The 15982-nt window shown below is 29.0% G+C and overlaps 1 protein-coding gene across 6 annotated transcripts in view; it reads right to left on the reverse strand.

Annotated features, from left to right (window-relative positions):
• The window catches only part of LOC105559064 (titin-like), a 33413-nt gene that overhangs the window by 6070 nt on the left and 11361 nt on the right, over window positions 1-15982 (reverse strand). For 3 of the 6 annotated variants that reach the window (XM_012007088.1, XM_012007089.1, XM_012007087.1), the window contains exons 11-39: window positions 15225-15380; window positions 14590-14769; window positions 14257-14436; window positions 13741-13926; window positions 12750-12965; window positions 11603-11713; window positions 11348-11524; window positions 10612-10722; window positions 10273-10527; window positions 9806-9997; window positions 9436-9690; window positions 8921-9112; window positions 8406-8606; window positions 7865-8065; window positions 7701-7784; window positions 7152-7352; window positions 6558-6713; window positions 6154-6381; window positions 5630-5818; window positions 5087-5287; window positions 4545-4745; window positions 3880-4098; window positions 3370-3564; window positions 2838-3026; window positions 2320-2511; window positions 1806-2006; window positions 1274-1465; window positions 765-956; window positions 232-423 (exon numbers count right to left, since the gene is read on the reverse strand). In XM_012007088.1, coding sequence (XP_011862478.1) covers window positions 232-423; window positions 765-956; window positions 1274-1465; window positions 1806-2006; window positions 2320-2511; window positions 2838-3026; window positions 3370-3564; window positions 3880-4098; window positions 4545-4745; window positions 5087-5287; window positions 5630-5818; window positions 6154-6381; window positions 6558-6713; window positions 7152-7352; window positions 7701-7784; window positions 7865-8065; window positions 8406-8606; window positions 8921-9112; window positions 9436-9690; window positions 9806-9997; window positions 10273-10527; window positions 10612-10722; window positions 11348-11524; window positions 11603-11713; window positions 12750-12965; window positions 13741-13926; window positions 14257-14436; window positions 14590-14769; window positions 15225-15380 — 5445 coding nt within the window. The remainder of the gene's footprint in view (window positions 1-231; window positions 424-764; window positions 957-1273; window positions 1466-1805; window positions 2007-2319; window positions 2512-2837; window positions 3027-3369; window positions 3565-3879; window positions 4099-4544; window positions 4746-5086; window positions 5288-5629; window positions 5819-6153; window positions 6382-6557; window positions 6714-7151; window positions 7353-7700; window positions 7785-7864; window positions 8066-8405; window positions 8607-8920; window positions 9113-9435; window positions 9691-9805; window positions 9998-10272; window positions 10528-10611; window positions 10723-11347; window positions 11525-11602; window positions 11714-12749; window positions 12966-13740; window positions 13927-14256; window positions 14437-14589; window positions 14770-15224; window positions 15381-15982) is intronic. The other 3 variants (XM_012007090.1, XM_012007092.1, XM_012007091.1) reach the window with 3 other exon arrangements.

The following is a 15982-nucleotide window of genomic DNA, read 5'->3' on the forward strand; positions in this document are numbered from 1 at the left end:
CCCCTCGCCAGGCAATATCGATCGCCGGGCGGTCACATCTCGCTACGCGCTCGAATTGGACAGTGGGCAGGGCAAAGACGACGATTTTCGATAATTTTTTTCTCGTTAACTATTGCGAAAATTGCAAATGGTTCAGGACTTTTCTGTTCATCTCGATCCGTTCTACCTTCTCACGAGCTCGTGGACAAATGTTATAACTCACCCTGTATAGTGAAAGAAAAATGTACTTACTCAATGTTTTTTCTATTTTCTTCTTGTTCTGACAGTTTTGTCTCCCTAAAAGATTGTATTTCAATGACGTTCTGTCTGTCTTTTTCTTCATCTGGTAATTCTGTCTTTTTGGAAGTTTGTATTACACTTGGACCTGTCACAGTATTATCAAGATATCCATGTTTCGGTAATTCTGAGGTATTCGATGCTTGTCTGAATTTATACAAAGAGAGATTAAACGGGTGGCAATAGTAATAAAGCAATTATTAATTCATTAATATTAAAATAATACATTACTTATCAACAACGTACATAAATGTAGTTATAAGTGTAGTTGTAATAAAAAAAATAATACGATTAAAAAACATTTCTTTTACACATGTCTGGCTAATAAAAAAGATATTTGTTCATGAATAAATCTTCAATTGTGTGACACTTTACGTAACATCTTCTCTATAATGTGCTTGACGCTAATACATGAAAGTATAATACAAACATTTTATTATTACACTTCTTTATATACGCTGTATAATTCAAGTACAAAATGTACTCACTTGACATTCTTCATGTCTTCTTTTTGTACTGACAGTTTTATCTTTTTAAAAATTTGTATTTCATTGATGTTCTCTCTGTCTCTTTCCTCTTGTGGCATTTTCGTCTTTTTGGAAGTTTGTAGTCCACTTTTAACTTGCACAGTGTTATCAAGATGTCCGTCTTTCAGTGACTCTGAGGTAACCGATGCTTGTCTGCATTTATACAAAGTGAGATTAAACGCATGGAAATATGAATAAACAATTATAGTATCACAATAATAAATTACACATCAACAACGTACAACAATGAAGTTGTAAGTGTAGTTATATAATAAAAGAGAATACAATGTAAACAAAATTTTTTTCATGTTTGACTAATAAAAAAGATATTTGTTCATGAGTGTCGTACTTTACTCAACTTCTTCTCCATAATGTGCTTTACGTTGACACAGTAAAGTATATTGTAAACATTTAATTTTGTAACATTTTCTTACACTTTCTATAATACACGAAAAATGTATTGTACTTACTTGATGTTTTCTCTAGACTTTTCCTCTTCCGGCAGTTTTGCCTCCTTGAAAGTTTGAATTTCAATGACGTTCTGTATGTCTCTTTCTTCTTCTGATAATTTTGTCTTTGTGACAATTTGTATTACACTTTGAACTCGCACAGTATTATCTAGATGTTCGTTTTTCGATGACTCTGAGGTATTTGAAGCTCGTCTGTATTTGTACAAAGGAATATTAAACGGGTGGAAATACTTACAATGAAATGATAATATTGAAATAATACATTACTCGTCAACGTACTTAACAACAACGTACTTAAATATAGTCATAACTGTTATAAAAAAGAATAAATATGGTTTTGATTTTTAAAAATATTTTATGTATGGCTAATAAAAAATGATGTTTGTTCATCAATAACTTGTGAGTAGTATCACACGTTACTCAACAGTTTCTCCATAATGTACATTACTTTGGTATATTAAAGTGTATTGTAAACATTTAATTTTCATACTTCCTTATATACTTTTTATAATAAAAAAAACAATGTACTTACTTGATGTTTTGTCTTGTTGATTGGTTCTTTTCTTCTTCTGACAGTTTTGCCTTCTTATAAGTTCCTATTTCAATGATTTTCTGTTTGTCGCTTGCTTCTTCTGGCAATTTTATCTTTTGGGAAGCTTGTATTCCACTTGGACCTGCCACAGCATTATCAAAATATCCGTCCTTTGGTGACTCTGAGGTATTCAAAGCTTGTCTGCATTTATACAAAGAGAGATTAAACGGGTGGAACTAGTAACAAAGCAATTATAATATTACAATAATAAATTACTTATCAACATTGTACATACATGTAGTTCGAAGAAAAAGAATAAATACGGTTAAAAAATTTCTTTTTACATTTGATTACTAAAAACTATATTTGTTCAAGTATAAATTTTTAGTAGTGTGAACACTTTGCTCAACATTTTCTCCATTATGTGCTTTACATTGATACATGAAAGTGTATTGTGAACATTTAATTTTAACACTTCCCTATATCTTGTGTAATGAAAGAAAGATGTACTTACTTGATGTTTTGTCTATCTTTTTCTTGTTCTGGCAGTTTTGTCTCGTTGAAAGATTGTATTTCAATGACGTTTTGTCTGCCTTTTTCTTCCTCTGGTAAATTTATATTTTTGGCAGTTTGTATTACACTTCTAACTCGCACGGTATTATCCAGATGGTTGTTTCTTGAAGACTCTGAGGTATTCGATGCTTGACTGCATTTGTGCAAAGGGACATTAAACGGGTGGAAATAGTTATAGAGAAAATATAATATTGAAATAATACATCACTTATCAACAACGTACATAAATATAGTCATAAGTGTAGTTATAATAAAAAGAATATATGTGGTTTTGATAAAAAAATTTTCTATTTTGGCTAATAAAAAAGATCTGTGTATCAATAAATCTTCAGTAGTGTCATACGTTACTCAACATTTTCTCCATAATGTACATTATATTGGTACATTAAAGTGTATTATAAACATTTAATTTTAACACTTCCTTATATACCTGGTTTAGTGAAAGGAAAATGCACTTACTCGATGTGTTTTATATCTTCTTGTTCTGACAGTTTTGCCTCTTTGAAAGTTTGTAGTTCAATAACGTTCTGTATGTCTCTTCCTTCTTCTGATAAATTTGTCTTTCTGGAATTTTGTATTACACTTTGAACTCGTACAGTATTACCCAGGTGTTCGTTTTTCGTTGACACTGAAGTATCTGAAGCTTGTCTGCATTTGTACAAAGGCAGATTAAACGGATGGAAATAGTTGTTATAAAATTATAATATTGAAATAATAGAGTACTTATTACTTATATCAACATCATACATAAACGTAGTCATAAGTGTAGTCATAATAAAAAGAATATACATATATAGTATTGATAAAAAAAAATTCATTTTATGTTTAGCTAATACAGATGTTTGTCCATGAGTAAATCTTCAGTAATGTCACACATTACTCAACATTTTCTCCAAAATGTGCTTTACCTTGATACATTAAAGTGTATTATGAACATTTCATTTTAACACTTTCTTATATACATTTTATAAGGAAAGCACAATGTACTTACTTGATGTTTTTTCTTATTGATTGATCTTTTTCTGGTTCTGACAATTTTGTCTTCTTAAAATTGTGTATTTCAATGTTCTGTCTGTCTTTTTCTTCACCTGGTAAGTTTGTCTTTTCGGAAGTTTGTATTTCACTTTGAACTTTTATAGTATTATAATGATAGTCGTCGTGCGACAAATCTGTGCTGGTTGATGATCTGCATTTAGACAAAGGGTGATTAAACGAGTGGAAATAACAATAAAGCAATTATAATATTAAAATAATGCACTATTTATGCACAACGTAAATACATAAGTGTAGTTATAATAATTGGTATAAACGTGGTTTTGATAAAAAAAATTTTATTTTTACAAATAACAAAATGTTTGTTTATGAATAAATTTTTAGTGTCACATGTTACTGAACATTTTCTCCAATACGTGCTTTACGTTGATAGATTAAAGTGTATTCTGAATATTTAATTTTAACACTTTGTTATATATGTTTTACAATGAAAGAATATTGTACTTACTTGATGTTTTTTATTGTTGATTGATCTTTTTCTGTTGATTGATCTTTTTCTTGTGCTGACAGTTTTGCCTTCTTGAAAGTTTGTATTTCAACGACATTCTGTCTGTCCCTTTCTTCTTCTGGTAATGCTGTCTTTTTGGAAATTTGTATTACACTTTGAACTTGCACAGTATTATCCAGATGTTTGTTTTTTGAAGACTCTGAGGTATTCGAAGCTTGTCTGCAATATTACAAAGAGAGATTAAACGGATGGAAATAGTTATAGAGAAATTTTAATATAATATTGAAATAATACTTTAGTTATATGAACAATCTTAAAAAATGTCGTCATAATTGTAGTTATAATAAAAAGAATAAATACGATTTGGATAAAAATTATTTTTACGTTTGGCTAATAAGAAAAGGTATTGGTTCATCAATAATTCTTTAATAGTCTCACCAGTTACTTAATATTTTCTCCATAATTTACTTTACTTTGATACATTAAAGTGTATTGTAAACCTTTCCCAGACAGCACACCATGTCTAAAAGACAGCTTTAAGACGTCTTTAAGTCTAAAAGACGTCTTAAAGACGTCTTTATGATGTCTTTTAGATATGTGTGCTGTCTGGGTTAATTTTAACACTTCCTTCTATTCGTTTTGTAATGAAAAAACAATGTACTTACTTGATGTTTTTTCTTACTGATTGATCATTTTCTTGTTCTGACAGTTTTGCATTTTTGAAAATCTGTATTTCAACGACGTTCTGTCTGTCTCTTTCTTCTTCTTGTAATTTTGTCTTTCTGGAAGTTTGTATTACACTTTGAACTCGCACAGTATTATCCAGCTGTTCGTTCTTTGGTGACTCGGAGGTATTCGTAGCTTTTCTGTATTTGTATAAAGTGAGATTAAATGGGTGAAAATGGAGTTATAATAAAATTATAATATTGGAATAATACATTACTTTTGAACAACGTACTTAAATGTAGTCATAAGTGTAGTTATATAATAAAAAGAATAAATACGGTTTCAATAAAAATTTTTTTTTATGTTTGGCAAACAAGAAAAGGTGTTTGTTCATCAATAAATCTTCAATAGTATCATATGTTACCCAAAATGTTCTCCATAATGTACATTATATTGGTACATTAAAGAGTATTGTATAAACATTTAATTTTAACACTTTGTTATATGTATATGTTTTATAATGGAAGAATATTGTACATACTTGATGTTTTTTCTTGTTGATGGATCTGTTTCTTGTTCTGACAGTTTTGCCTTCTCGAAAGTTTGTATTTCAACGATATTCTGTCTGTCTCTTTCATCTTCTCGCAATTTTATCTTTTGGGAAGTTTGTATTTCACTTGAACCTTGCACAGTATTATTCAGCAGTTCGTTTTTCGTTGACACTGAGGTATCTGAAGCTTGTCTGCATTTGTACAAAGGCAGATTAAACGGATGGAAATAGTTATTATAAAATTATAATATTGAAATAATAGAGTACTTATTACTTATATCAACATCATACATAAACGTATTCATAAGTGTAGTCATAATAAAAAGAATATACATATATAGTATTGATAAAAAAAATTCATTTTATGTTTAGCTAATAAAGATGTTTGTCCATGAGTAAATCTTCAGTAATATCACACGATACTCAACATTATTAGCATAATATGTTTTACGTTGATACAGTAACGTGTATTGTAAACATTTAATTTTAGAACTTTCTTATATACGTTTTATAATGAAAGAATAATGTACTTACATGATATTCTTCTTATTCTTTTCATGTACTGACAATTTTGTCTTCTTAAAATTGTGTATTTCAACGTTCTGTCTGTCTCTTTCTTCACCTGGTAAGTTTGTCTTTTTGGAAGTTTGTATTTCACTTTGAACTTGCATAGTATTATCATGATAGTCGTCGTGCGACAAATCTGTGCTGGTTGATGGTTGTCTGTATTTAGACAAAGGGTGATTAAACGAGTGGAAATAACAATAAAGCAATTATAATATTAAAATAATGCACTATTTATGCACAACGTGCATAAGTGTAGTTATAATAATTGGTATAAACGTGGTTTTGATAAAAAAATTTTTATTTTTACAAATAATAAAATGTTTGTTTATGAATAAATTTTTAGTGTCACATGTTACTGAACATTTTCTCCAATACGTGCTTTACGTTGATAGATTAAAGTGTATTCTGAATATTTTAATTTAATTTTAACATATAATTTAATTTTAACACTTTGTTATATATGTTTTACAATGAAAGAATATTGTATTTACTTGATGTTTTTTATTGTTGATTGATCTTTTTCTTGTGCTGACAGTTTTACCTTCTTGAAAGTTTGTATTTCAACGACATTCTGTCTGTCCCTTTCTTCTTCTGGTAATGCTGTCTTTTTGGAAATTTGTATTACACTTTGAACTTGCACAGTATTATCCAGATGTTTGTTTTTTGAAGACTCTGAGGTATTTGAAACTTGTCTGTATTTGTATAAAGTGAGATTGTGTCTGAAACATTTTTCGATTTGTCTAATACTTTTCAAGATATTCAAGAGAAAATTTTAACTTTTTTAACTTATGATATCTCGATAACTGTTTTTCGGAGGGAAAAGTAGTACAGGACTTTTTTACTTGATTAGGTCTCAGAAATATGCTGTTGCAATATTATTTATATATGTACTTACGCACAATAGCGTAAGTGTTGGGTTAAATTTGATGTCGGATATTTAGGTTGTATTTTTATTGTTCTTCTACATTGCTTGCATATTGCAGTGTTTCCTACGTCCTCGAACTTTTCCCATACTTGTGATCTTCTTTTTAGATTCCTCGCTTCTCCATTTCTTAGGTTATCAAGATTAAAATGGATTATGAAAGTGTTAATTCCAATAAAAAGTACAATTAATTATTTTATTATAATAACTACATATATCCAATATGTATACAATATCCATATATTTATCCTTTTGAGTGGCAGGGGCCAGAGTGAATGGTTGAGTGAGAGAACAGAGATAAACTTTTGAACAACGTAAGTACTTAAATGTAGTCATAAGTGTACTTATATAATAAAAAGAATAAATACGTTTTCAATAAAAAAATTTTTTTATGTTTGGCAAACAAGAAAAGGTGTTTGTTCATCAATAAATCTTCAATAGTATCATATGTTACCCAAAATGTTCTCCATAATGTACATTATATTGGTACATTAAAGAGTATTGTATAAACATTTAATTTTAACACTTTGTTATATATGTTTTATAATGAAAGAATATTGTACATACTTGATGTTTTTTCTTGTTGATGGATCTGTTTCTTGTTCTGACAGTTTTGCCTCCTCGAAAGTTTGTATTTCAACGATATTCTGTCTGTCTCTTTCTTCTTCTCGCAATTTTATCTTTTGGGAAGTGTGTATTTCATTTGAACCTTGTACAGTATTATTCAGCGGTTCGTTTTTCGGTAACTCTGAGGTATTCGAAGTTTGTCTGCATTTGTACAAAGGAAGATTATATGGGTGGACATACTTGTAATGAAATTATAATTTTGAAATAAAACATTACTTTTCCACAACGTACTAAAGTGTGCAGTAATAAGTGCAGTTATAATAAAAAGAATAAATACGGTTTTGATAAGAAAAAAATTTTATATGTGGATAATAAGGAAAGATGTTTGATCATCAATAAATCTTCAGTAGTATCATAAGTTACTCAATATTTTCTCCATAATGTATATTACATTGGTACATTAAAGTGTATTGTATAAACATTTAATTTTAACACTTTGTTATATATGTTATATGTATATGTTTTATAATGAAGGAATATTGTACTTACTTGATATTTTTTCTTGTTGATGGATCTGTTTCTTGTTCTGACAGTTTTGCCTTCTCGAAAGTTTGTATAAACCTCCATGGCACACTAAAGTGTATTGTATAAACATTTAATTTTAACCCTTTGTTATATGTATATGTTTTATAATGAAACAATATTGTACTTACTTGATGTTTTTTCTTGTTGATGGATCTGTTTCTTGTTCTGACAGTTTTGCCTTCTCGAAAGTTTGTATTTCAACGATATTCTGTCTGTCTCTTTCTTCTTCTCGCAATTTTATCTTTTGGGAAGTTTGTATTTCACTTGAACCTTGTACAGTATTATTCAGCGGTTCGTTTTTCGGTAACTCTGAGGTATTCGAAGTTTGTCTGCATTTGTACAAAGGAAGATTATATGGGTGGACATACTTGTAATGAAATTATAATTTTGAAATAAAACATTACGTACTAAAATGTGTAGTCATAAGTGCAGTTATAATAAAAAGAATAAATACGGTTTTGATAAGAAAAATTTTTGTTATAATATGTTTGGCAAACAAGAAAAGGTGTTTGATCATCAATAAATCTTCAGTAGTATCATAAGTTACTCAATATTTTCTCCATAATGTATATTACATTGGTACATTGAAGTGTATTGTATAAACATTTAATTTTAACACTTTGTTATATATGTTATATATGTTTTATAATGAAGGAATATTGTACGTACTTGATGTTTTTTCTTGTTGATGGATCTGTTTCTTGTTCTGACAGTTTTGCCTTCTCGAAAGTTTGTATTGCAACGACATTCTGTCTGTCTCTTTCTTCTTTTGGCAATTTTATCTCTTGGAAAGTTTGTATTCCACTTAGACCTTGCACAGTATTATCCAGCTGTTTGTTTTCCGGTGACTCTGAGATATTTGAAGCTTGTCTGCATTTGTACAAAGAAAGATTAAACGGGTGGAACTAATAATAAAGCAATTATAATATTACAATAATACGTTACTTATCAACAAGTTACATACATGTAGTACTATAATAAAAGGAATATATACGGTTAAAAAATTTTTTTTCACGTTTGACTAATAAAAAAGATATTTGATCAAGAATAAATCTCCAGTAGTGTGACACTTTACTCATTATTTTCTCCATAATGTGCTTTACGTTGATACATAAAAGTGTAGTGTGTACATTTAAATTTAACACTTTCTTATACCTCGTATAATGAAAGAAAAATGTACTTACTCGATGTTTTTTAAATCTTTTTCTTGTTCTGGCAGTTCTGTCTGTTGGAAAGTTTGTATTTTAATGACGTTCTGTCTATCTCTTTCTTCCTCTGGTAAATTTGTCTTTTGGAAAGTTGGTATTCCACTTGGAATTTCCACAGTATTATCAAGATTTCCGTCTTTTGGTAACTCTGAGGTATGCGATGCTTGTCTGCATTTATACAGAGAGAGATTCAATGGGTGGAAATAGTAATAAACCAATTATTAGTTAATTAATATTAAAATAATACATTACTTTTGAACAATGTATATACATGTAGTTATAAGGATATTTATAATAAAAAGAATAGTACTATTGAAAAAAAATTTTTTCACACATGTCTGGCTAATAAAAAAGATATTTATTCATGAATAAATTTTCAGTAGTGTTACCCTTTACTCAATATCTGCTCCATAATGTGTTTACGCTAATATTTAATTTTACCACTTTCTTATATGTATACGTTGTATAACGCGAGGAAAACATATACTCACTTGACGTTCTTTCTATCTTCTTCTTGTTCTGGCAGTTTTGCCTTTTTAGAAGTTTGTATTCCAGTGACATTCTTTCTGTCTTCTTTTTGTTCTGGCAGGTTGGTCTTTTTGGAAGTTTGTATTCCAGTGACGTTCTTTCTGTCTTTTTCTTGTTCTGACAATTTTATCTTTTTGGATGTTTGTATTCCACTTTTAACTCGCACGGTATTATAAAGCTGTTCGTCGTTTGGTGACTCTGAGGTATTCGATGCTGGACTGCATTTATGCAATAAGAAATTATATGGTTAGAAAGTAAAGTGTATTGTGAACAATTAATTTTATCACTGTCTTATATGTATACTTTGTGTAACGCAAGGAAAAATATACTCACTTGACGTTCTTTCTGTCTTCTTTTTGTTCTGGCAATTTGGTCTTTTTGGAGGTTTGTATTCCAGTGACGTTCTTTCTGTCTTCTTCTTGTTCTGGCAATTTTATCTTTTTGGACGTTTGTATTCCACTTTTAACTCGCACGGTACTATCAAGCTGTTCGTCGTTTGGTGACTCTGAGGTATTCGATGCTTGACTGCATTTAAGCAAAAAGAAATTATACGGTTAGAAATTATAATATTAAAATAATTCATTACTTATCAACACCGTACAGAAATATATTACACGTATAGTTAAAAAAAAGAGTAAATGTAGTTGTGATAAGAAAATGTTTTAATATTTGGCTAATAAAGAAGTTGTGTTTGTTCATGAATAAATCTTCAGTAGTGTTACAGTTAGCGCCATTATTTTCTGCATAATGTGCTGTATATTGATATATTAAAGCATATTACAAGTAAAAAATATAATTACTTGACATTCTTTTTGTCATTTTCTTGTCCTGACAGTTTTGTCTGTTTAGAAGTTTGTATTTCATTGACGTTCTCTCTGTTTGTTTCTTGTTCTGGCAGTTCTATCTTTTTGAAAGTTTGTATTCCAGTGACGTTGTTTCTATCTTTTTTTTGTTCTGGCAATTGTGTCTTTTTGGAAGTTTGTATTCCATTTTTAAATTGCCCAGTATTATCAAGATGTTTTTCTTTTGGTGGTATTGAAGTATTCGATGCATCTCTATATTTATATAATGAAAGAGATTAGAACAATAGAAATTGTACTAAAGGAATTGACACTAAAAATGATACACCAATACATTACCTATCACAAATGTCTGTTCCTCTTTTGCTCAAACTGTATAGTTTTGCTTCTGCCTTCAATTTTATTGAAATCTCATACAAATCATCTTCAGATTCTGAACTAGAATAAATCCTGTATTTATACAAGGAGTGATTAACAAAATAGAAAGTACAATGCAGTGATTATTGGTTCAAGTTTTAAATGTTAAATATATATACAGGATGTTCCCTGGCAATATGTAAAGGCTGGCAATCTCTTATGGGCAGTGTATGTAAAGTAGATAAAAATAAGCCTACAAATTCCTATCAATTTTTTTGTAACGCTTCTTTAAAGAGATAACTGTGTTTAAAATTAAAATTTTTGAAGTATTACTCTTAAATTATTTTTATATTCATCTTTAGATCTTATGAATTGTAATATTTATTTTTACATTTAACAAAGTTCTTTAAAACAATATCATAAGTTTCTTGATACCATCAAAGTGCCAGGAATATAATTATATGTACATATACATATATATATTTATATAAGTATACTTATAATAAAAATGAATGTATATCGTTTTATATGGTTTTGATAGCAAATAGCTAATATAAAAAAATATTTGTTCACGAATAACTCTTCAACAACGGCATCCTTGATGCCATCATTTTCTGCGTAACACGCATTAGACAGATAAATTAAAGTTCTATTGTGAACATTTAACTTTAACATTTCCTTATGTAAGTAGTATAATGCAAGTAAAAAGTATAATTACTCAAAATTGATGTTCTTTTTATCTATTTCATATTGTACCAGCATTGTCTCTTTCAAAATTTGTAACTTAGTCTTTTTAGAAGCTTTTCCACTTTGACATTGTACAGTATTATCAAGATCTTCGTCTTCCGATGACTTTGAAGTAGATGCTTGCTTCGATGCTTGCTTCGATGCTTGCCTGTATTTATACAAAAAGAGATTAAAAGGGTAGAAATGACTAGTAATTAAGTAATTAATGTTAAAACTAATACATTACTTATTAACAATGTCTGTTCTTCTTTTTCTTAAACTGTACACTTTTGATTTTGTCTTCACTTTAATTGAAACTTTATGCACATCCTCATCAGATTCGGAACTTGAAGTAGACCTGCATTTATACAACCGGTATTTATAGTTAAAACTTATGGTATATTCCAAATCTTTTTCAATTTATCTAAAGATACTGTATGGAACATTTCATTCGCTACAGAGTATCTAAAAATGATCTTAAGATGATCTTAAATATAAGGTCTGAGTACGAATATCGTCTAAAAGAGTGACTGACAAAATAGAAAGTGATATACAATAAGTAGTATTTTGAATTTTAAATATTAAATACATATATTAGCATATTATTCAGCCAGAAGTTTTATTTCTTAATTTTAAATAAATGTAATTAATAAAGGAATTAATTAAGAAACATCTACGAAGGGATATGACTGATTCAGCGACAAGAAACAGCTAAACTTAATGCATTGTTTGTAGTTACTGAATGCACACTCCTCCCAATGACACGTGTGTAATAATTTTATCGTCTCGTGGTACTGACTTGTCTCTTCTCACTGAATCCCTCCGACACTGTCTTATACAATTTCATTAATCTATTTTATTTTACAAATTCCAAAATTATGCTTGAGAACTTCTTTACTTATTGTTAATTAACTCCGTTCTGTCCATAAGCAGTGTCACACATATTTTTAGATACTCTGTATATTTGCATTGTAATGAAAATAAAGTATTAAAAAATTAAGGTTATACAGAGTGTCTTATTTTAAATGAGCCATGCAAATATCTCCAAAAATATGAAACAAAAGTTGTTTGAAACGTTTTTCCGTATCTTTTATGTTTTTGGAGATATTTGCATGGATCATTTAAAATAAAACACCCTGTGTATATACATATATATGTATTTCTAATAAAATTAATGTATATGGTCTTGGGTGGGGTTTTGAAAGTAAATAACAGATATAAAAAAAATATTTGTTCATGAATAAATCTTAAACAACGACACCCTTGACGACAATATTTTCTGCGTTACGTGGGTAAATTAAAATGCTATTGTGAACATTCAACTTTATGCGCTATTGTTAACATTTCTTTATATGTATAAGTTGTAATATAATGCAAATGAAAAGTATAATTACTCAAACGTGACGCTCTTTTTCTTTTTTCTTCGTTGTGGCCGTTTTGTCTGTTTGGAAGTTTGTTTTTTATTTTGAACTTTCGCAGTAACATCTTCATGTTCCGATAACTCTTCATCTTCCGATAACTCTTTATCTTCCGATAACTCTTCATCTTCCAATAACTCTTCATCTTCCGATAACTCTGAACACTCTGAACTACTCGATGCTGCTCGCAGCCTGTATTTATACAAAGAGGGATTAAACAAATAGAAATAACAATGGAGCAATTAATATTAAAAATAATGAATTATTTATCAACAATTATCTTCTTCTTTTCCTCAAATTGTATATGTATATCGTTTCTGTCTTCGATTTCGTTGAAACATTATGCAAATTCTCATCATATTCTGAACTTGAATAAAACCTGCATTTATGCAAGAAGTGACTAACAAAATAGAAAATGCAATAGAGCAGGTAGTATTTTAAGTTTTACATGTCTATTACGTTTTACATATATTTTACATGTAAATTACTGGATTATTCGATCAAAACAATTATTTTTGCAGTAATAAATATTAATTTTAATATTTGATATTTATATTTATATAAAATAACTAATATTAATATTGGTAACATATGAGACTGACTTTATTATCAAATTATAAAATGTTAATACATGTCTATATATTTTATTAATGATACATACGCTATTAAAAATTTTTCATGTGTTTAGCATACATTTTTTACACTTGCAAGGTCTTATGATATATTTTTTTGATACTTTTTTCTACTTGTCAGAACAAGCTAATTGTAAATCAATTTTATTTTGTTTCGAAAAGATTGTAATAATCCAACAACATGGGCAATCGCACTTTTTCATTCAAAATTGCATACAATTCTTACAATGAAGCTATTGTAAAATTTTCTATTTGCCCTTTATGTATAAAGATTTTTACATCATTGTATCTTTTTTATACACATTGTCTCAAATATTTTTCTTATGTTTACTTACTTGCAAATAAATAAGTGTCGGCTTAAATTTGATGTTTCATGTCCTTTAATAACTTTTATTGTTTTTTGACATCTTTTGCATGTGGCATTGTTGTCCGTTACATCATACTTATCCCATACTCTTGCTAGTCTTCCCTCCATCATTAATTTAGATTTACTCGGCTTATCAGTTTTAAAGTAACGTGATCTGAAAATAATTATAGCCTCGACAATTTTGTATTAGGATTTTTGTTTTGAAATGTTCTAAGGATTCCCTCATTAAGAGAACATCCAATGGTTTTAGGATACCCTAATATCTCATTAATCCTCTAATAAAATAATTTCATGATCACAATTTACGAGTATGTTGAAACATTATAAAATCATGATATTTTCTACTGTGTTAATTATACACATATGTATATGTAAAGTTGGATTCTACTAATTGTTATCGAATTACGAAAAAGTAACCGTATTTCATTATTTTATCTGTTGTATATTCACCTATATTTTAAATATATTTTGTACGTATACTTACCGACAACCAAGTACGTGAATCTTTAAAATTGATATTGAAAATGGAGACTTTCTTGAGATTGTTTTTTTACATCTTTTACATGTGACATGATTGTCGTTTACAATGTAGTTGCACAATATTCTTGATATTTTTTGCACTTTCATCAATCTAGGTTTATTCGGCCCGTATGCATAAATGGGGCTTATAAAAAAATTAATGTGATAAGATATATAATAAATTATTTTACACAATAACTATATATTGCCATTATACAATTTACAAACTTTCTTTAAATATTATATACTTCATTATATACTCATCAATATTTCTAATATTATTTATTTGTGTACTTACCAACAATCGTTTAAGTGTTGTTTTAATTTTATTATTGGATTTTTAACATTTATTTGTATAGTAGTTTTACATTGCTTACATATCGCTTTGTTTCCCTTTTCATCAAACTTTTCCCGTATCTCTGATGGTTTTTCCGTCACCTTCGGCTTCTCTTTACTTAGATCGTCCAGATTTACGCCGCTAAAAGAATACATACAATGAAATGTAAAATTCTTGGTTTACAATAACTGCACATTTCCATTATACAGGGTGTCCCACCTTAAATAATTTTTTATTTTTAATCGCAGAAAAAAACATTTCAGACAAAAGTTGTTCGGTTCGAAGGGGGACATGAGATGGTGCCCATTACTTTGACCTTGACGAGTTTCTTGAAAGTCAGGTTAAGGTCACCTTCAATTTTTTAAATGAAACTCCCTATTGTTTATTATACTATCTTATTCTACTAATTAATATGAATTGTGTCTGAAACATTTTTCGATTTGCCTAATACTTTTCGAGATATTCAAGAGAACATTTTAACTTTTTTAACTTATGATATCTCGATAACTGTTTTTCGGAGGGAAAAGTAGTACAGGACTTTACTTGATTTGGTCTCAGAAATATGCTGTTGCAATATTATTTATATATGTACTTACGCACAATAGCCTAAGTGTTGGGTTAAATTTGATGTCGGATATTTAGGATTTATTGTTATTGTTCTTCTACATTGCTTGCATATTGCAGTGTCTCCTTCATCCTCGAACTTTTCCCATACTTGTGATCTTCTTTTTGGATTCCTCGCTTCTCCTTTCCTTAGGTCATCAAGATTAAAATGGATTATGAAAGCGTTAATTCCAATAAAAAGTACAATTAATTATTTTATTATAATAACTACATATATCCAATATGTATACAATGTCCATATATTTATCCTTTTGAGTGGCAGGGGCCAGAGTGAATGGTTGAGTGAGAGAACAGAGATAAAGTAAAACTAGTTTATAGGGAAAGTAGGAGTGAGAAGAATAGAGTGGTGTGATAGGGAAAAGAGTAGAGTATTGCATTGCATGCAATTGTATTGCGTGCCTAAAAATTGTATAGCGTTAAGTTAAGGTGATTCTGTGTTAAAGCAGTATTAGAAAAAGACATGTAGAGATAGAGAGAGAGAGAGGGAGGGGGGGGGGAGTACAAGTGGCGAAAGAGAGAAATATTTAGAATTTTATGACTGCGAATAAAAATGAAGAGAATTGTGAAAATATTGAAAACATAATATGTGCAAAATATAGATATTGTTGAGTCATATAGATTTCGAAAATATGGAAAATGAGATAAGTGCAGAGGATTAAAGCACATGTGACGTGCGACTAAGAGAAGAAAGAGAAGCGAAGTAGGATTGTAGTTGGTGGAGAGAGAGGGT

The sequence above is a fragment of the Vollenhovia emeryi genome, unplaced genomic scaffold (genome assembly GCF_000949405.1).
Source record: "Vollenhovia emeryi isolate VEMERY1.0 unplaced genomic scaffold, V.emery_V1.0 DF939292.1, whole genome shotgun sequence".
Classification (NCBI taxonomy): domain Eukaryota; kingdom Metazoa; phylum Arthropoda; class Insecta; order Hymenoptera; family Formicidae; genus Vollenhovia; species Vollenhovia emeryi.